We start from the raw sequence: 20,291 nt of genomic DNA on the forward strand, positions 1-20,291 counted from the left end.
CCTGAAAGAGGCAGCATCATGAAGTATTGCCTGTGAATTGTCACTGTTATCAGATATAAAACTCAATAACAATTGTAATTTTCTACAATCGAAAACCAGCTTTGGTTTTCTGCTCCCCCCAAGAAACAAAAACTGATTTATTGCTGGCCAGAGGTCCTAGTTTGCCAGAAACATGGTCCAGACAGAAATGATTAATGCTTCCCTCCAAATTAATTTCAAGCTGTCTAACTTAGCTATTTCCATTTTCCCCTAAGTAAACACCAGACCTGAATTTTCTATTACAAACAGCAATAACCAATCTACATATGCCATCCTTTAGCCTCATGTGTATTTCTTTCTCTATAAAGGACCTGGCCTTTTAGTAGTCACTCACTCAAGACAAAACACAGTACTGAGAGCAAGAGAGAGACTCCCCTGAGCCATTTGATCTTAATAATCTTAACATGTGCACACACAACGGTAAGAGGAATCATTCTAGAATGAAGCAAAGTCAGGCCTGCCCAGAGAGATCTCTTGATTCAAATAATTAAGAGGGTGACTTCATAGAGCAAGAAGTGGAGATGAATGAGAATTATAAGGAGCAAGGCAAATTTTGAGGGTGTCATTTGTCAGGATATCGTGTTTTCCATACATCCATTTCAGTATACATCTGCACTGACGCACGACGCAATACTGGTCATAGCAGAAGCTTTCCGTTATCTGAGGAGACAGCGAGTGGATGTATCCCGGAGAGGCAGTGCTGGAGACTGCTTAGCAAATCCTGCTGTGCCCTGGAGTCAAGGAATTGATATCGAGAGAGCTCTAAAAATGGTAAAGACCATGATGGGTTATTGGGGTGGGGCAGGGGTCTTATAAAGATACACAAAAAGTGAAACCTCAGTCTTGAGAAAAGACATCCAAAAAGGGAATAAGTTCAGAGTCTAAGAATGTCAGAGTGTACAGGAAGATGAGCATGGATATTTATTCATCAACATCTAGAAATGTCAAACTAGAAGTTTCTTCCTTGAAGCTTGAGAAATGGTCAATTGAGGACAAATGAATAATTAGTTCTGTGCTGCCCTGTGGGTAGTAAATCAAACTCAGTACCCTCAAAAATTATGGATTGAACATGTAAACAGCTTCAAAAACTTTAAAGTTTGTAGAGATATGATGTTACCTTAGAGGGACTGGGATATTATATAGGGAGCTCCTAATTTGAAGGCCGACATTACAGAGGACAACAGCATCCTCTGGCCCATTGGATAGCCTATTAGTTTGGATGGACTGTTGAACTGAGCCAGTGGGGCAGTAGTTCTGTTGCCAAAGAGAACCTTAATACATGCTAATCTACATGATGAAAGGCAAAAATATGATATATTTCTATTTAGGAAGCTTTTCCCCAATGCCCCAAAGAAAAAGCCTACAAAGAAGTACAAGGAATCAATACATAGACAGTCAAATAGGTCACTTGTTTTTAGTATTTATGGGTAGGAGTCATTTAAGGCTTCAGGCAGTATCCTTTGAACAGATTTCATTCTTTACACCAGGAGTAGCGTCAGTCATTCATTGCAGCATTCCGAGCAAGAGCTCTTTCTTGAATATTTTGCTTTATGCATGCATTAAAAATGAGCCTTTGAGAGTACAAGCCTCTCTTATTTCTACTTATCTAATTATCCTAATGTTTGGGACATACAGAGAAACAAAGAAGTGGTCAATGATAAGATAATACTGTGCACAACCCAGCAATGAAGAATTTGTAATGGCCTCCTAACGTACATCATTTTGTGTAGTTGGCTCTCCTACTGCTGCCTTAAATTTGCCAAGTTGGAAGCATTCAATCAAAAGGGGTTAGTAGCCCCTGTGTCTCTCTCCAAGAAAAAGATATGACTCATTCTCCCATCATGCAGATTTTTATGTCATTATGTCAGTTCCCTAACAAATGCCCTAAGTGTAGTTTTATGGAGGTAGCACTGAACAATTTTGAAGAGCAGTTAATTAAATTCAACCTTCATAGCAGTTACAAGATTTGTACTGTCAGGTGAAACATAATGATGAGTGAAATACAAAACTCCCTCAGAGTAAATCAAAAGGAGTTTGGATCAACAAAATCTCAAGGGGCAAGTACCAGCATCTTCAATGGACTCCCCATTCATGACACAAACAACCACCTTCCCCAAATAGAAAACTGGCTACCAGAGGCAGCCCTGGTGGCGCAGTGGTTTAGCACCACCTGCAGCCCAGGGCGTGATCCTGGAGACCCTGGATCTTGTCCCACGTCAGGCTCTCTGCATGGAGCCTGCTTCTCCCTCTGCCTGTGTCTCTGCCTCTCATTCTCTCTGTGTGTCTCTATGAATAAATAAATAAAATCTTAAAAAAAAAACTGGCTACCAGAGTAAAGGATAAGAAATTCATTTGGCTAAAAAAAAATTAAATTGATCATACTATTGCACAAATAGTTTCTGCATGTCTAACTCACTGATAAAGCTCGAGTTAGAAGCCAGGTAAGTAACCGTCCTCCCAGGCCCTAAGGATCAAACACTCAACCAAAAGGATGCACTACCAATTTCTACAAGCCAGCCTCTTCCTATTGCTCCAGAGGGGTTGGAAAGTAGTGTCAATCTTTTCCAGAAGCAGATGTTCCCTTTGTGATAAGCGCTCAAGTAAAATGCCACTGTTCAGCAGGACTACAAAGGAGGATGGCCTGAAGTACTAAAGGCTTTACTATATTAAAAGAAATCCCATTTTATTTGAGTTAATTAAAAGTGAGAATGCATGTGTAAAAGCATCCCTCACTGTGACAAGCACATAGTTGTTGCTCAATAAATCATTCTATTCCTTCAAAGAAATCTGGCAAACAAAATCATTGCCTGATAGAGGCGCCTAAGGGGCCTGTTTGAATGGATAAATAAGCACACCATTCATTCAGTAAATACTTACTGAGCACCAATGACTAAGTATCAGGCTTGAAGTTAGTATGCAAACATGAAATAAGAGGAGGAGAGCTCACACATACGTTGCTAATATGCAAACAAATTCTTTTAAAGACCTTAAAGCCACTTGAAAATTGGGTGATCATTCTCCTCAAAATCTACAGATAGTACAAATATCAGCCTGAGCCTGATTGACTGACATAGATCACAATTCTAAGTCATCAAAACTTGCCCCTTTGTTCAGTAAACATTTACTAAGCACCTGCTCTATTCCAGTCCCTGTACTGGTTGCTGAAAACCCAGGAAAATGAAATTCCTGTTGAAATCTCAAGATGCTCCCAATCTAGTTAGGGAGATAAAAATACAGAGATGATTAAAATTGTATGGTTAGGTTCTCCAGACGATGTTGTGGGAACCCAGAGGAGAAGCACCTAATATAGACTGGGGTGGAGAGTGGGGGCCGGGGGGAAGGTGGGGGGTGATTAAGGAAGGGATCCCAGATGGGATGATAGGAAACTGTAACTGACATTCCTGTTGGTGAAAATAGACTTCTCTCTGAGCAGTAGTCTAGTCCTACTTCTGCTCACCAAAAGTTTTAATCCTAGAATATCAAATCTCCTGGACATATCTGGACTGTTGTCCAATTTGTCTATCATGTCCAAATATGCTAGATCTTTAGAAATGCGCCATTCTTTTTTTAAAGATGTTATTTATTTATTTATTTATTTATTTATTTATTCACTTATTTCAGAGAGAACATGAGCTGGGGAGGGAGGGGCAGAGGGAGAGGGACAAGCAGACTCCCTGCTGAGCAGGGAGCCTGACATGGGGCTCTATCCCAGAACCTTGAGATCAGTCCTGAGCCGAAGCCAGATGCTTAGCCTACTGAGTCACCCAGGCACCCTGAAAAATGCCATTCTTAATGAGACTTGAAGCCTTCGCTACTTTGAGTAAGGATTTCCTTAATAAGTTCCTATGCCAGTGTCTCTGCTCTCTCTACCTATCTCCTCTCCTAGAACTCAGTGCTCAGAATAAAGAACCCTTCCTGCATCACAGTGTGCACCAGACAGGCTAAGTAATTTCTATCTCAACAAAGGACCTTTGTTTTACCCAGAAGTGTGACATCACCTTCTCTGAAAGCCTGAGCTGACAATAGTGCTTAGGTTTGTTGGGTCAGTAGGACAATCATCTTTTTTTTTTTGTATATTTTTTTATTGGAGTTAGATTTGCCAACATATAGCATAACACCCAGTGCTCATCCCATCAAGTGCCCTCCTCAGTGCCCGTCACCCAGTCACCCCCACCCCCCACCCACCTCCCCTCCCACTACCCCTTGTTCGTTTCCCAGAGTTAGGAGTCTCTCATGCTCTGTCACCCTCACTGATATTTCCCACTCATTTTCTCTCCTTTCCCCTTTATTCCCTTTCACTATTTTTTATATTCCCCAAATGAATGAAACCATATAATGTTTGTCCTTCTCCGATTGACTTACTTCACTCAGCATAATACCCTCCAGTTCTATCCACCTTGAAGCAAATGGTGGGTATTCATTGTTTCTAATGGCTGAGTAATATAGTAGGACAATCATCTTGTCTTCAGGAATTCACACTGGAGAATTTATCTTTCAACAGAAATTCCATTTTCCTATTGGTAGTGAACAAGCCCCCTTCCCCTTCAAAAGATGCTCCCTAATATCTGACATCAATTTTCCCTTCTGCAGCATAAGCCCATTACCACTTCTGACTTGCTTAGTAGCTTGTCACTCTCTATAAGTAATAAGTATTCTAGCCTTTCATCCTAGGAAAATGAGACAGATGCTTTTTCTTTAAAGCAAATTCCTTGACCCTTACTCACCAGATGAATAATTCCAGTGACTTCTATTTATAGAGGGTCTTTTGTGCAGTGTCTCTGAACCATAAAATAATCGCTAAGGAAATCTCTCTACCCAGCAGAGATGGCCTTTTATTAGTTCATACTATTGGGACCAGACCCAGGAAAAATTGTGGCATACACGAATCTGCAGTTGGCATCCCAAATAGGTGTCCAGGCTCTTCTAGTACTTCTTTCTTTCTTATCTAGTATTACGTACCCCTGACTCCTTAGACTTAACAAATTTCATCAGTGTATGGTTTATCCCTCCACAGCCTAGCTCATTGCTACATGTTTGTAGCTGGGCATAAGTTAAATAAGAAGAAAAATTCACCTCTGTTACTGTGGCAGCTGGTAAATGTGTAACACTTTCAAGAAACAGAACTAAATTCATTTCAATTAACAATAATAATTATTATAGCTAGCATGTATTGCAATGCATACTATGTGCCAGACACTCTTCTAAACTCTACATGTGTATAACTCATTTAATCTTCCAACAACTCTGAGGGATAGGTACTATTGGGATTTCTCATTTTACAGATTGGGACACTGAAGCACAAAAGCATTAAGGAACATATCCAAGGTTATAGAGTTAGTAGGTGATGATGCTAGAATGTGAATCTAGGAGCTCCAGGGCCCATATTATTGAAGCCAGTTTCTGTGATATTGGGAATGCTAAGACACAGCCACAGCCCTCACAGAACTCGTAGTTTAGTAGAATGCATTATGTTAGTTAGCAATACCCTTCAGTATCAGTGAAGGTGCCAAAACATGAGAGACACTTAACTCTGGGAAATGAACAAGGGGTAGTGGAAAGGGAGGTGGTCGGGAGGTTGGGGTGACTGGGTGATGGGCACTGAGGGGGACACTTGGCGGGATGAGCACTGGGTGTTATGCTATATGTTGGCAAATTGAACTCCAATAAAAAAAAATTTTTAAAGAAAAGAATACCCTTCAGGTTACTCCCTTAAGAAGAGATTAATGGTAGAAATTTCAGGCCCTTGAAAAAGAGGTAGGGCCTTCACTGTATCATATAGGTAACTGCCTATCACCCACTCAAAGCTTCGCAACTAAAAGGCATATCTAGAAAACACTGGGGAAGAAATTAAGATCTGTATAGACTTGAGATAAAAGTTCACTACAATTCTGTCAGTGAACCTTACCCCCAGACACCTAGACGGCAATAATATGGTGCTATTTAAATTTTTTACATTTTCCCTTTCTACTAGGTGCAAGTACAAGGAATGACTGGAAACATCCAATTTGATACTTATGGACGTAGGACAAATTACACCATCGATGTGTACGAGATGAAAGTCACTGGCTCTCGAAAAGTAAGTAACCAAAACAGATGTCCAAAGAAAAAGTCTTTCAGAAGGTGACAGCACTCAGATGCAAGAAATCAGGTGTTAGGAAAGACACACAAAACAAATTCCCACACATCATATTTGCCTTTCTGTTGGTGAACAACGAGGACATGATGCACAGTTGTTTTGCAATCAAAGTATTCCATCTACACATTTTGAAAGGAGCATTTCCCTCTGAGGCTGGTCCTATAAAAGTGAGAGACTCAAGAGTCATTAACAACAATAAAGGGAAGGAATCACCAATTTTACGACATGTTGTTATTTAAACAAGCCGCCAAGGTACATATGGTTTAGCAAAAGATTCGGAAAGTAGGTATCTCTCCACTTTGCCACCTCACCCTCCAAAGACGCTGGACAGAGTACCTTTCTCTATAGCTAAATTGTATAATGACCACTTGGCTTCTGTCACACTAATAGTTAAGTTAGGCATGAAATGAGGATTCTGTAGCCATGTGATAAAATCTCAGAACGTAAAATAGCCTGTATCATTTCTAAGGACACTCCTTGGTTCCCCACCCCACCCCCACATTCCAGCCTTCCTACAGTTCAGAGAAAAGCACTTTTGGCCTATATGAATTTAAAGGGAGAAAAAAATGGCTGACCATCCTGCAGTGGGCTAAGTTATTTTACAAAATACCAGTAAAGGTGAGGTGGGGTTGGGAACCCCCAGGATGAAGGTATGTCTCAGGGTTAGGGTCCTGGGGGGATGACAAGACAGAGGGAGACAGGACATCAATCCTTAGAAAGTTCCAGCAACTAAAAAGAAAGTTTTATTCCATGACAGCGTTTGGGTTTCATGTGGTACTTTTTGAGTGAAAAAGAGGCAACCATGTCAAATGTCTGCTCTTTCTAGGCTGGCTACTGGAATGAGTATGAAAGATTTGTGCCTTTCTCAGATCAACAAATCAGCAACGATAGTGCATCCTCAGAGAACCGGACCATTGTAGTGACTACCATTCTGGTAAGTATGGAGAGAAGAGAGGTGGGTTTTCTATACAATAGGACTTCTGCTTTCTGAAAAGCATTATTCAGCCAGTAGAAAGGATGCCAAGTTTGAGCAGTGAAAACATCCAATAGGTCAGTTTAGGAACCTCTTGAAGTATCTTGCCATGATCATGAACAGAATGTCAGTTTTTTAAAGATATTTATTTATTTATTTATTTATTTATTTATTTATTTATTTGAGAGTGTTCGTGAGTGAGCATGAGCAAGGGGAGGGGCAGGGGAGACAGAAAGGGAGAGAATCTTAAGCAGACTCCATGCTGAGCACAGAGCCCGATGTGGGGCTCAATCTCATGACCCTGAGACTATGACCTGAGCCAAATGCAAGAGTCCTTAACCAACTGAGCCACCCAGGTGCCCCAGAATGTCATTTCTAAAAAGAAAAAGAATAGGAATTTGGGACAGTTCCACATATCATTCTCTTCTTTACCCACCCCCAACACACACACACACACACAAACACACACTCACGTAGGACTGATATTTCATCGTGGGGGGATTACGTGAAAGAGAATAGTCTACCACTAACCTGTGTTTAACTGTGCAAGTCACAACTTCTCTGAGCCTCAGGTTATGTTTCTTTTAATTAATGAAATGGGTATAATAATGTCATAAGGCCCTTTCAAGGCAATATTCACCTTTTAAAGCTTTCCTGCAAAATTCAAAGCATGGTTGAAATGTGATATGGTATTCTCATTTAGTTTTAAAATGTTTTTCTAAAACTTGGTATGCTCTTACTTGGTAAAGTACAAACCAGGGTTAAAAATAAGTATACCACTAGCTTTGCGCAGTGGCAGTATCGTAGCCAATGAGGTTTATCCGAGGCGCGATTATTGCAAAAATAAGTATACCACTAGATCTGAAGTTGTGAATAATTGGATGAAGATTCAGCTGAAGTTTACCTTTCATTTAAACATACATGTTAAATACACACTTTGTCCTAGGTACTGTACCTTAGTACATCCCTGAGGATGTAAAATTGAATAAGCCAGAGACCCTGACCTCACAAAGATCACAGTGTTTCTTGAGGGCTTTCCTGGGCTAGCTGTGATTCCTATATGGTAAATCTCAAGAAATCAAAGGCAATTCACCTTCATGTAAGGGCAATACCTTTGCCCAATTTGACTAAGACAAAGACTTTACATAGAGAAACCAGTCCTGCTTTCAAACCCTCAAACAGAACTTAAATCATTCTCTACATCTTTAAATCATCAGTTAAGGACTCCAAGAAATATATAGCCCATTGAATAGTCCATCAATTGAGGTTCTCCTGCTCGTTAAGCAAACACTTTTTAAAGGCTCTTTTCACACACCAAACTTCAACAGCCACATGGGGGGAAACCTTGATTATTACATGTATCATCTCTTAGAAAAATGTATAAGAGTAATCCTTCAATCTTCCTCTGGTCCCAAAGGAATCACCATATGTAATGTATAAGAAGAACCATGAGCAACTGGAAGGAAATGAAAGATATGAAGGCTATTGTGTTGACTTGGCCTATGAAATAGCCAAACACGTAAGGATCAAGTACAAATTGTCCATTGTTGGCGATGGGAAATATGGCGCAAGGGATCCAGAGACAAAAATATGGAATGGCATGGTTGGGGAACTTGTCTACGGGGTAAGTTTTTTCAACTCTATTTTCATTTGCTTCTGTACTTTCCACTTAATGAGAATAGATTTCATTTTCAAGTGTGATACTCATCCAATTGTATAGTTTTCGTGTAGTCTGTAAAAAAAAAATTCTTCTCTAGTTGACTTCTGTAAAGGTAGGTTGTCAATAGCATCCTTTAGACAGGATTATTTTGCTAAAAGCAAAGTAAGTTTGGGGTACTTTATCTGACAACATTAAATACAGCCTGCCCTCTACTGAAAATCTGTTCCCTCCATGTTCCCTATGTTGGGCAGCAAAATCACCACCTACCTCATTGCTTCAGCAACTTTGCCTGAGCAACCTGGTCATCTTTGCTCGTTGTTCCCTCATCTCTAGGCAGTGACTGTGTCCTCTCTATTCTACTCTTCTGTCTCTCAAATCCAGACACATTCTTCATTCCCACCATCATCATTTCAGTTAAGGTTCTTAGCATTGGTTGGGTCATTTAACTGATTTCCCTGCGTCTACTCTTACCCTGGCAAATCAGGTCTCCATATTATTGTGATCTCCAACTTTAAAAATAGGGATAAAATTCAAATTCCTCAATATGGCAAATGATGCACTTCATAATCTGGCACCCACCTACCTCTCTGGATTCGTCTTAGACTCTTTCCCCTCCATACTTCACATTCCAGCCACCAAAAAGCATGTGTAATTCTCTGAAGGTGCCCACCTGTCAGGGCATCCTTGGAAGTACCTTTACCTCTGTCCATCAGCTAACCTCACCGAGCAGCCCTTCAGAACTCAGGTGTCACCATGCTCAGGAAGCCTTCCTTAATCCCATTTACCTACCTGCAGTCTGGTTAGGTGTCCCTGCTTTTTGCATTCTTGTATCCTTTTGAACCTGTGTTATAATGATCTATTTATAAGTTCAGCTGCCCCAGCTGGAGTATAAACTTCTTGAACATAGAAGCCATATCTGATTTATTTCAATATCCCAGAGCATGGCACATAATGGAAGTTCAACAAATAATTGTTGAATGAATTAATAAATGAACAGAATTGCTCTGCCAGGGCTTGCCCATGGGCCAAGAAGAATTATACTATTAATTTAGGGCTTTCAAAAGGGGTACAGCAGTATCTTCAGAGCTCCACAGTGGCTTCACTTTCAAAGATTTGGGCCTCTGACTGGGAATGTCAGGTCTTGGGCCGCCCAGTGAGGCCTATGGAGACAAGCAGAACTGGGCATAAGAACTGCCCATTGGGAAAAAAAAAAAAAGAACTGCCCATTGGGGTGAACCAGTCACTAGAAAACTAACCCAAGTGTAAGTGGTGGCAGCCAAGGCTTAATTCTCCCTGCTTCTTATTTTCATTCCAGGGTAGTTAACACAGAGCATTATATTAGTTTCAGGTGTACAACACGGTGATTCAACACTTCCTCACATCACCCTATGCTCATCACAAGTATGCTCTGCAGAGGTTTATTTCTGACAGACAAGGATTACTTGCAATGACTGGTCCCTGTCTAGACAACAGGTTAGGGGAAGACAGAGGAATCTAGGGAGTGCATAAACTGAGAAGAACTTGGCAAGAAGCAAACATCCATGTTATCTATTGGGCTGAGGCTCAGGATAAGGACTCCAATGCTTGAGATGGGAAACAGCAAGAATAAAGTGCAGCTCTCCCAGCAGAAGATAGTACTGTGGTCACTAAATAAGTTTTGGGAACAGGTCCTCAGGAACAAGCACAAAGGCAGAAGCTCATTTCTAAAAATAAGGGCACAGAGAAGGAATTAAGGCTTAAAATGAGACTGGACCTCAAGTATCAAAACTAGTGCACCATCCTCCAGTCAGACAAGCAGCAAGGCAATTTGAACCTTAGCCCCCAGCAGTGGGGCCAGAGCCAATTATCTCCTGTCTTGGGTCAAGGCTGGCCCTGGGGACTGGGGCAGAGCTGAGTTGCAGATGAGATTCAAGTGAACTCTGCTATGAGAAAGAGAAGAATTTCTAATGCCGGGAGCTGAACAAGGGGCAGAGCACCTATCATGCTTTCTAAGGACCCTGAGAAGCTCTGAACCATCCTGACACAGCTCTAACCTCTTTATGAGCTGGTGATCAAGTCTTCTTCCCTTTTCTATCCCTAATCTCCCCAACACTCAGGCTCCAAGAGATCCTGTCTTGCTCACAGCTCTCCCCTGCACTTGGCACATTACATGGTCCATAGTAGATATTCACTTTTTGCCCTAATGAATGAATGCCTGGCATGCAGTAGTGCCCAGCCAATGTTCATTGAATTTAGCTCATGGGCACCTGGATGGTTCAGTCGGTTAAGCATCTGCCTTCAGCTCAGGTCATGATCTCGGGGTTCTGGAAGCCCCGCATTAGGCTCCATGCTCAGCAGGGAGTCTGCTTCTCCCCCTGCCTCCCTGCTTGTGATCTCTCTCTCACTCTTTCTTAAATAAATAAATAAAATCTTTAAAAATAAATAAATTTAGCTCAGTGTAGGAGGTAATCTTATATCATTATTTATTAGTAGTATCATTTTATTTTTATTATTAGCTACCATTTGTTGCTTATTTCCTGGTTGCCAGACACTGTGCTAAGGGCTTTATAGGCATTATGTAACTCAGTCCTCACAATGTACCTCCAAGGGAGGTGCCATTTTATTAACATCATTCTACAGATGAAAACACTGAAGCCTAGAGAGGTGGCCCTATAACAAAACTGAACAGCTTGTAGTGGCACAGTGATTTGAACCCAGTCTCTGACTATGAAGTCCGTGTTCTTTAACCACTGCCCTAGACTGCCCAGCAGCTGACATGTTATTACAGACCCATTTCATCCTAAAAGATAGCTGAAACTTGTTGAAAGGCTTTTGGTGCCTCTGCTTTTCTGGGGAGAAGATTGGCCACAGAAGCACGGCAAAGACTTCCGGGTATCAATTTCTACTGGGCCAGAGTAACTGACCTGAGTTCTACCAGCCCACTGTGACTCGGTAGCCAGAGCTTTCTAATGTCTCAGAAGAAGACCTGTCACATTCTATAAATAGCCCAGTGCCCTCCTGACATTGAGCAAGACATTAGATTAGACCCAGTGATGTAGAGCAAGACAGATTTCCTGACACTGTTCAGACACAGATCCAGCTTTCTCACTGGGTTTCGGTTTTTTTCCTGGCATGTCCTCTGTACTGCACCCACCTAATCTCCACGTTCTCTCCCTCTTTCCAATATGTGTGAGTGAGAGAATTAAAGAGAATTAAAGTCCCTTACTTGTTTAGTAATTCAGAAACCAGCTCTTTACTGCTGAGTAGGTAAAAATTCTTCTGAAGGAGCCTTCCCACCTTTTCCCTCCAGTTCTTTCTACTAAAGACCAAAGCAATAGCCAGGGAAGTCTCTTAAGGAAATGTCTTCCACCCTCCTCTGACCTTGAGCAAGTTTCTGATGTTTTCTGGGACTATAACACAAGATGTTTCCAGGGAACTGACAGCAAACCAACTGCCAAATTCCACTTTCCCCTGAAACTTGGGGCTATATGAAAAATGGATGTTCTTGCCATGCTTGGAGTAAGACCTCTAGACTCAGGCAGATGACCTCATAAGCTGAATGTGTCCTCATCTTCATTTAGAAGTTTTAATCTTTGAGCACTGGCAAGTTTTCCACTTCTCTTTCAACGATATAAATGGAGAGAAGTGGAAACACAAGTATTCATTTCTGGCAGGCCTAGCCTCTTGTAGTTTTGCATGTTGCTTAAGAAAAAAAAAGGAAAGTGGGGCTCCTGGGTGGCTCAATTGGTTGGGCATCTGACTCTTGATCTCAGGTCTTAAGCTCAGGGTTGTGAGTTCAGGCCCCCCATTAGGCTCCACACTAGGTGTGGAGCCTACTTAAAAAAAACAAGGTAGGGGATTATCTCTTGCAATGAAAATGAAAACTACACAGACAGGTTCAGCTTTATCCTTCAGGAATTTTTTCTTATGCTTTTAGCATGTAAAACAGATCAGAGGAGGAAAAAAATGAAGATGAAAAAATCTTTGTGAAGATTTTGGTACCTACCATAAAGTTTCCAGAAAGAGTCAAATGAATTAAATTTGTTCAGGGAGAAAGAAGCCAATCAGCCTCTTTTCAGAGGATTCCTGAATGGTTGTCTTTTCTCTCTAAAGAAAACCAAATCAAGGTTGATGTTTGGGGCACCTTGTATTGCTAAGAAGGCTATTTTTGAAACAAACGTCAGTAGGACACAACGTACCCCATTATGTAAGCTCTTCAGAACATTATGGACTCAAAACTGTCCACCTGCTTTTAGCAGTGTTGATTTTGAGCTAGATGTCTATAACATCACCACATGGTAATTGTCCCCAGCTTAAATGGCTTACAGACCACAAGTTTTTATGGCTCCAAAATAGCATGTGTTTTAAGAGGACATTTAAAAACATTTTGTTGCTAACAGAGCTCTTAGACATCTTTTAGCCTACTGCCTCATTCATTTTACACATAAATATGGGGATCTGCCAGGACTAGCCATTATGACTGCCATTTGGGTAAACCAGGCAAGGCCTGAGGTAAGATGGGGATGACAAGAATGGTGGCAGAGATTGTGACAAGGTCACAAAATCACACAGTTTGGCAAACCTTAAGCTATAACTCAAGTCTCATGACTCTTGGCCCAGTGCTCTGTCCACCGGGTCACACTGGCTCAATTTCCTAAGCTTGTCAAATTACGGGAAGATTGGTGTTGTATATCAGATAGGACATCCCTGCCTGCCTTCAAGGGGCTTACAATCTAGTTGGATTATGAGCTTTTCCATCCAAGATACCCATCCTGCTTATCTGTGGCCTCCAGAATAATGTAATGCACATCCCTAGTTATCACTTGAAATATTTGAAAACCCAAAGTAGACAGCAGGGGGTTTCTGCCCTTTGAGAGGAGATATGTATGACCCAGCAGAAAGAGAATCAGGAAAAGGGCTGGAAAGAAATTGAGGTCCTAATTGACAAAGGGTTGCCTGCCAGCAGGCAGCTGCTGTGTTCCTTACGTTCCCAACACTTAGAACTAAAGATAAAGACAACAGGGAGAGAGTTGCCTTGGGAAAGGCTAAACCACTGTTCAGATTGGTACCTCTGGCTTAGAAGAGAGCAGAAAGCTTGGGGATGGAGATGGGGTTGGGGGATGGTTGATTCCAGGTCACATCCCCTGGGCACCCTCAGACTCCTTCACACCCCCAGGACAAATGGCAATTTTATAGATGCTATTCACACTGACATTTCTCTACCTGGAAGAAATTATCTCTTAGGTTGTCACTATCTAAGATAGATTCATTTTCCATTAAGAAAGACAGAAAGTCGATCTGTCCTTCCAGCTAAAAGGCAGAGAAGCAAGGGTGCAGTAACGGACGCCAAATATTCTCTTCTATCCTTCAGGTGATTACACTGGGCTTTGGCAGAAGGGCTGATGGTTTGATAAAAGTGCCCCTCTCTTTCAAATGCTGTATATGAACTCCAGGAGCATTAATGACGCATGGAAGTCTGCCATTCTGAGCAGAGAGGGTAGGGAAATATTACCAACCAAATTTAGTCTCACCAGACCTTTACCCAGCTCCAGGCATACGCCTTTATCTTCACTTTTTTTTAACTCTCTCAGCTCCCCAAGGACAAGGAGCCCTAACCATTAGATCTAGACTGGGACATCTGTTCTGGCTAAGCAGACGAGGAGATCCCGTTGTGACACTGCTTGTTGTTGAACAGATTTAAATAGACCTCATCCCTTTCTCCAGATCTAAACAATTGCAGACAGTAAATATCCCATAGAGTACAGCCAGTAAAGCAGTTTAAGTCCTGTCTTCAATGTGTCCAATTATATTCCTATTGTTTAGCTTGACTCTGTCCACTCCTTTCTCAAACACATTTAAACTTTCCAAAAGAAATATCTGCCAAAGGCTACTAGAACCTTATGATTGATACAGGGATAGGGGATTGGGTCATGTCTGCCTGTTCTCTTGGTTAGCATATCTTTTTTTAAAGACTTATTTATTTATTTGAGAGAGAGACAAAGAGCACAAGCGGGAGGGTCAGAGGGAGAGAATTTCAAGCTGACTCTGTGCTGAGCAGGGAGCCTGATGTGGGGCTGGATCCCAAGACTCTGAGATCATGACCTGAGCTGAAACCAAGAGTCAGACACGGTGCCATCCAGGTGCCCCACACATAATAATTTATGCATTACACACCAATACATTGCCTCCCCTCTCTCCCTTGCTTTCAGAAAGTGCTTTATTTTTTTAAAAGATTTTTTGTGTTTATTCATGAGAGAGAGAGGCAGAGACACAGGCAGAGAAGCAGGCTCCATGCAGGGAGCCCGACATAGGACTCAATCCCAGGAATTCAGGATCATGCCCTGTGCCGCGAAGGCAGATGCTCAATTGCTGAGCCACCCAGGCATCCCCAGAAAGTGCTTTAAAATGGCAGCTGACAAGCTCCTGCTCATGCATAGTCTCCAGGTCTAGTATAAGTTTTATATCAAGTGAAAATACTTTAAGATACAATATAAGCCTTTCAGCTCAAAAAAAAAAATCGTTCTAAATGCCATTTAAACAAAGTATCATTTCTGCCTTAAACCTGTCAGACTCTTAAGTGCATCATCCCTATACATAGGACTTAGTTGGTTTTACAAAATTTAAGTTTTACGAAATTTACGACTTTGGAAACCCACCTATGAAAAGGATCATAAATCCCCAAGTTAAATCCCCTCCAATAATGTAGTTCCTCCAGGTTTGCCACTGGTGAGTGGAAAAATCAAACCTAATTTGGTGTGTTTACTGAGCCCACACAGCCGCTCTTAAGCTGCTTGATTAAAATGCTTTAAGTAGTCAAGACGCCAGCAAAAGTACTAGCAAACTCTTACCCTGAGCTCTTTCCATTTGCTGGGTTTTGTCCATCACCTGAGGCACCTCCATACCACTTAACTTACCTGCCTCGATTTGTGAAAATGGCCTGTCTACTGCTGTTACTATCAGAGGCTGAAGCTTGAGAACAAAAGCCGCTGACTGGTTCAGGACACCCGAAGTGAGAGGCAGTTCATCACAGAGTCCGAACCTCACCTACTCCCTACTACTCCCTAGCCCCATCAATAATTCTTCACCCTTGCTCCCAGCCACAGCTGCCTGCCATAAAGAGCAGAGACCAGGAAAGGGATGCTGTTTGGGGCGTTGCCTTTCCTACCTTCTCATCACTCTTGACCTCCAAAATCTTTAACGTGCCTTGGAAATGACCTTCCCCCTTGCCTGCATGCCCTGGCAGCTCCAGGAGAGCTAACTGGTATTTTCCGACACTACTTAACTGCTCCTTCCATTTCCCTTGCTAATCAGGTGATTGCTCCACAGACATTATGCCAAGCAGATCCTGGGCTCTGAAATAACCAACCATTACAACATCCTTTTTCATATGGATGAGGGGATATGGTGGCAGAAGGCAAGGGCTTAACCCCAGCAGCCTATGAGCTGGTAGGACAGTCCTGCTGCCTTGGTCCCACCAGGCATACAAGAGATGGGAAGAGTTGCTAAGTCCCCTACCCAGCTGGCCATCCCTGCAGCTTGATCAGTAGCTCCTTGCTTTTCATTGAATGAGCCTTCTTCCACCTGCTTTTTGCTATTCCTTTGTCTTTTTCTGGCCATAATGGGTCTTTTTGTAAGGTTCAGCATGGGAAATCTCATTTTGGAGCCAGGTCCACATCAAGGAAGATTAATCAAACACGGAGCACCCTCCAAAAAACAGATGAACTCCACCTGCTTTGTAAAAGCTCCTTAGGAAGAAACATTTCTGGAGTGCCTTAGTGGTGCAGTTGGTTGAGCATCCAACTCTGGGTTTCGACCCAGGTCTTGACCTCAAGGTTATAACCTCAGGGTCATGAGGTTGGGCTCCGTGCTCAGCAGGGAGTCTGCTTGAGATTCTCTCCCTTTCCCCCAGCTCATGCATGTGCTCTCTCTCACTTTCCTAAATAAATAAATAAAATCCTTTTTAAAAAAAAGCCAGACTGAGGGAAACAGGCAAGTGCCTGAGGGGAGCAGGTTCTTTCTGTTGTCTTATGTGACTTCAGAAGTACTTCATACTAGCAGTGGCTTCCTTTGGGAATCTGTGCTTTTGCTGCATGTTCCTGGGAACCAGACAAGAAGCCCCGCTTTGTCTATCTAGCTACCTCTTGTTAGTGTTTAGCTGTGCTTATCATCTAGTGAGTGTTTGTGCCGAGGTGGGGTTTTTTTTCCTCATAAAGGATGTCAAGATTTTCAGACTTCTTTCTTTACCTGCTTGAAAAGAGCCCAATTCCCTAAAATTCAATCCAAAGTGATTTTCTCAAATGCCACTTATTTCTTCCTTCCAAAGCAAAAGAAATGGCCATTTCTCTTAGGACTATCAATTATGTATACTTAAATGATCAAAAAACTAGTTAAATGAAGTAATTAAATTCAAATGAGATCAAATGGGAAATGATACGAGTGGGGCATTTGCATGGAGGCAGAAACACGTTGGCAAGGATAGAAGGTGGCTTCATCTGTGAATTCTGTTGGCACGACAGGCCTCTTTCTAGCTGATTCAGACTCTCTCTGCCAAAACCCCCACTAGCTTTCTGGCCAATTCCATTCTTCTCAGTAGCTTTTGTTTCTAAGATCAGGTCTGGCCCCAAGCAAAAGGGTAAAATAGGTAAAATTTGGGTTTGGCCTCCGTCCAGTTATAAATGCAGAACTGGTGATTCAGGAGTTAGTGGCAACGAGAGGAGTGTCGAAGCCATAGGTAATAATACTGAGGGGGAAAAGTGAAACAGGACATAAACCTGCTTACTTCACAAACCTTCATTGACTATCTCCTAAGCTAGGCTCCATGGGTAGATTCTGGGGCTATAGAGGTGCACCTTGGTCGAGGGAGAAGAACTGGGGGAAAAAGCCAGAGAAGGAACATTCCAGGAGGTAGGAAGAGAACCTATAGTCATCAGTGTCAGAGAGCCAAGGAAAGGGGTACATTGTGCAAAAGGCCAGTGGTGTCACATGAGTGGAGGATGTCTGAGGGGAAGACTTTGAGTTTGATAACCAAGTATATAGTTGAAGAAGCAATGTCATTAAACCAGAGGGGATGGAAGGTAGATCACAGGTGTTTTATAAGGACAAAGTGGGATTAAAATCAAGAGATAGAAAAGGTATATTTCTTCAAGAAGATTACTGGTGGGAGACAAAGATGTCATATGGTTAAGAGGGTATCAGGATCAAAAGAAGGTGGGAGGAGTGGTTTCTGTTTCATTTTAGGCTGTCAGTAAACATAATTACCTGAGTATGATTTTAAGTGAATAAGATCAATTAATGTCTTTCAAATGACAGCATTTGAATCACCTGGAGGGCCACTGGAATCCCGCCCACAGAGCTTCTAATTCCATACATCAGGGATGGGGCCTGAGAATTGGCATCTCTAACAAGTTCCCAGGTGACTCTGATGCTGCTAGTCCAGGAAACCACCCTTTGAGAACCAGTGAGATAGGTTGAGAAGGAAAAATTAGTAAAAGAGAACCAATGGAGCTGAATTTTAAGAAGAGACAGAAGAATATGGGCTGCAAGGAATAAGTGGATTAAGCCTTAGAAAGTTCATTTGCTATGAGATGAGAATGACAGAATAGGTAAATCAGAGTGCCTGACTGGCTCAGTCAGTAAAGCATGCAACACTTGGAGTCGTGAGTTCACGCCCCACATTGGATGTGGAGCCTACTTAAGAAAAAATATAGTATTTTTTTAAAAAAAGAAGGAATAGGTGAAGATACAGCAATATGGAGAAGGAAAAAGACACTGAGACAATAGGGCTTGTATCAGATGGCTCTCTGCTCAGCAGGAGTCTGCTTCTCCTTCTCTCTCTGCCTCCCCCGACCCCTGCTCAGGCGCTCGCTCTCTCGCTCTCTCTCTCTCTCCATCCATCCTCCTCAAATAAATAAACAAAATCTTAAAAAGAAGAAAGAGGCAAGATCACCTGCAGGGAAGGTGGGCTAGTAAGGATTAGGCACTGCATAAAGTTTGGAATATGCATCACTCTCAGACTTAGAAGAGAATCAGCTTTCCTATGATAGATGATGTATTTAACTTCAGAAATGGGGAGTTTGAGATGGTAGTGAGCCATTCAGGTAGATTTGGTCAGTGGGCTGTTGTCTTCAAGAAATGCATACTTTCTGCAGCTCTCCCCAGGCTATAGGACATCCTCCACAAGGGTAAGGAGTTTTGTCTGCTTTGTCTATCTTGCTCACTGCTTCATCCCCAGCACCAAGAGTAGTACTTGTCACAGAATAGGCACTCAAATATGCACTGGAGTAAATCCGAGAGGAGTTGATTATCATACATTAAAACAGTGTATAGTAGAAACCTGCACATATATATGGAGTTAGGGCACTGTGGTGGTTAACAGCATGAGTTCTAGCAGCATTATCAACAATAGCCAAATTATGGAAAGAGCCCAAATGTCAATTGACTGATGAATGGTTAAGGAATATATATAATGGAATATCACTCAGCAATAAAAAAAGAATGAAATCTTGCCAAATGCAACAACATGGATGGAGCTACAGTGTATTGTACTAAGCAAAATAAGTCAGTCAAAAAAAGATAAATACTGTATAGTTTCACTCATGTGGAATTCAAGAAACAAAACAGGAATATAGGGGAAGGACTAAAACAAAGAGATGGAGACAAGCCATAAGGGACTCTTAACTATAGAGAACAAACTTAGGGCTGATGCAGGGAGATGGGTGGGGGATGGGGTAAATGAGTGATGGGCATTAAGGAGGGCATTTGTTGTGATGAGCACTGGGTGTTACATGTAAGTGATGAATCACTAGATCCTATTCCTGAAACCAATATTACACTATATGTTATCTAGATTTTACATAAAAACGTGAAAGAAAAAAGGCATGTGAGTTATGAAATCTGAAGACCAGGGTTCTAATCCCAGGCCTGTTTCTCCTTCTTTAACATGGGAATGATTGTGTGCCAACCTTAAGTTTGCTGTGAGAACTAAATAAGATAATATATATGAGGTGCTTACACACAGTGAAGGCACTGAATAAATGTTAGCTGGCTGTTTATTATCTGCGTTTCCCTTTAAATTAATTAAGATCTGTTTTTGAATCAGTTTGAGTCACCATATGGGACTAAGGATAGTAAAACATTTCTTTGAAAACATCCTCTGTCTCAGACTTCATCATTCTTCCTCCACCTTTCCCCACTGATAAGGATATTGAGGTATAAAAAACAACTATCAAAATTGGTCCTTTTGTTTTTATTTTTTATTTTGAGAGAGAGAGTGTGCACATGTAGGAGCAAACAGGGGAAGGGGCAGAGGGAGAGGCAGAGAGAGAATCTTATGCAGCCTCCACACCCAGCATGAAGTCGATGTGGGGCTCAATCTCACAACCCTGGGATCATGACCTGAGCTAAAATCAAGAGGCAGACGCTTAACTGACTGAGCTACCCAGGCACCCCAAAATTGGTGTTTTTACTTCATATCTGATACACCATCCAAAAGGCTTTCCTTAGGA

At 41.8% G+C, this 20,291-nt stretch overlaps 1 protein-coding gene and 1 pseudogene across 8 annotated transcripts in view; both read left to right on the plus strand.

Annotated features, from left to right (window-relative positions):
- The window catches only part of GRIA3 (glutamate ionotropic receptor AMPA type subunit 3), a 282,153-nt gene that overhangs the window by 186,040 nt on the left and 75,822 nt on the right, over positions 1-20,291 (plus strand). For all 8 annotated transcript variants that reach the window (XR_007409376.1, XM_025431120.3, XM_025431121.3 and 5 more), the window contains 4 exons: positions 643-810; positions 6,011-6,115; positions 7,002-7,109; positions 8,566-8,772. Coding sequence is in view for 7 of the 8 variants with exons in the window: in XM_025431120.3 (XP_025286905.1) it covers positions 643-810; positions 6,011-6,115; positions 7,002-7,109; positions 8,566-8,772 (588 nt within the window). In the remaining variant the exon portion in view is untranslated. The remainder of the gene's footprint in view (positions 1-642; positions 811-6,010; positions 6,116-7,001; positions 7,110-8,565; positions 8,773-20,291) is intronic.
- Positions 7,930-8,044, plus strand: LOC112649556 (U4 spliceosomal RNA; annotated as a pseudogene).

This window comes from Canis lupus, chromosome X (genome assembly GCF_003254725.2).
Source record: "Canis lupus dingo isolate Sandy chromosome X, ASM325472v2, whole genome shotgun sequence".
Classification (NCBI taxonomy): domain Eukaryota; kingdom Metazoa; phylum Chordata; class Mammalia; order Carnivora; family Canidae; genus Canis; species Canis lupus.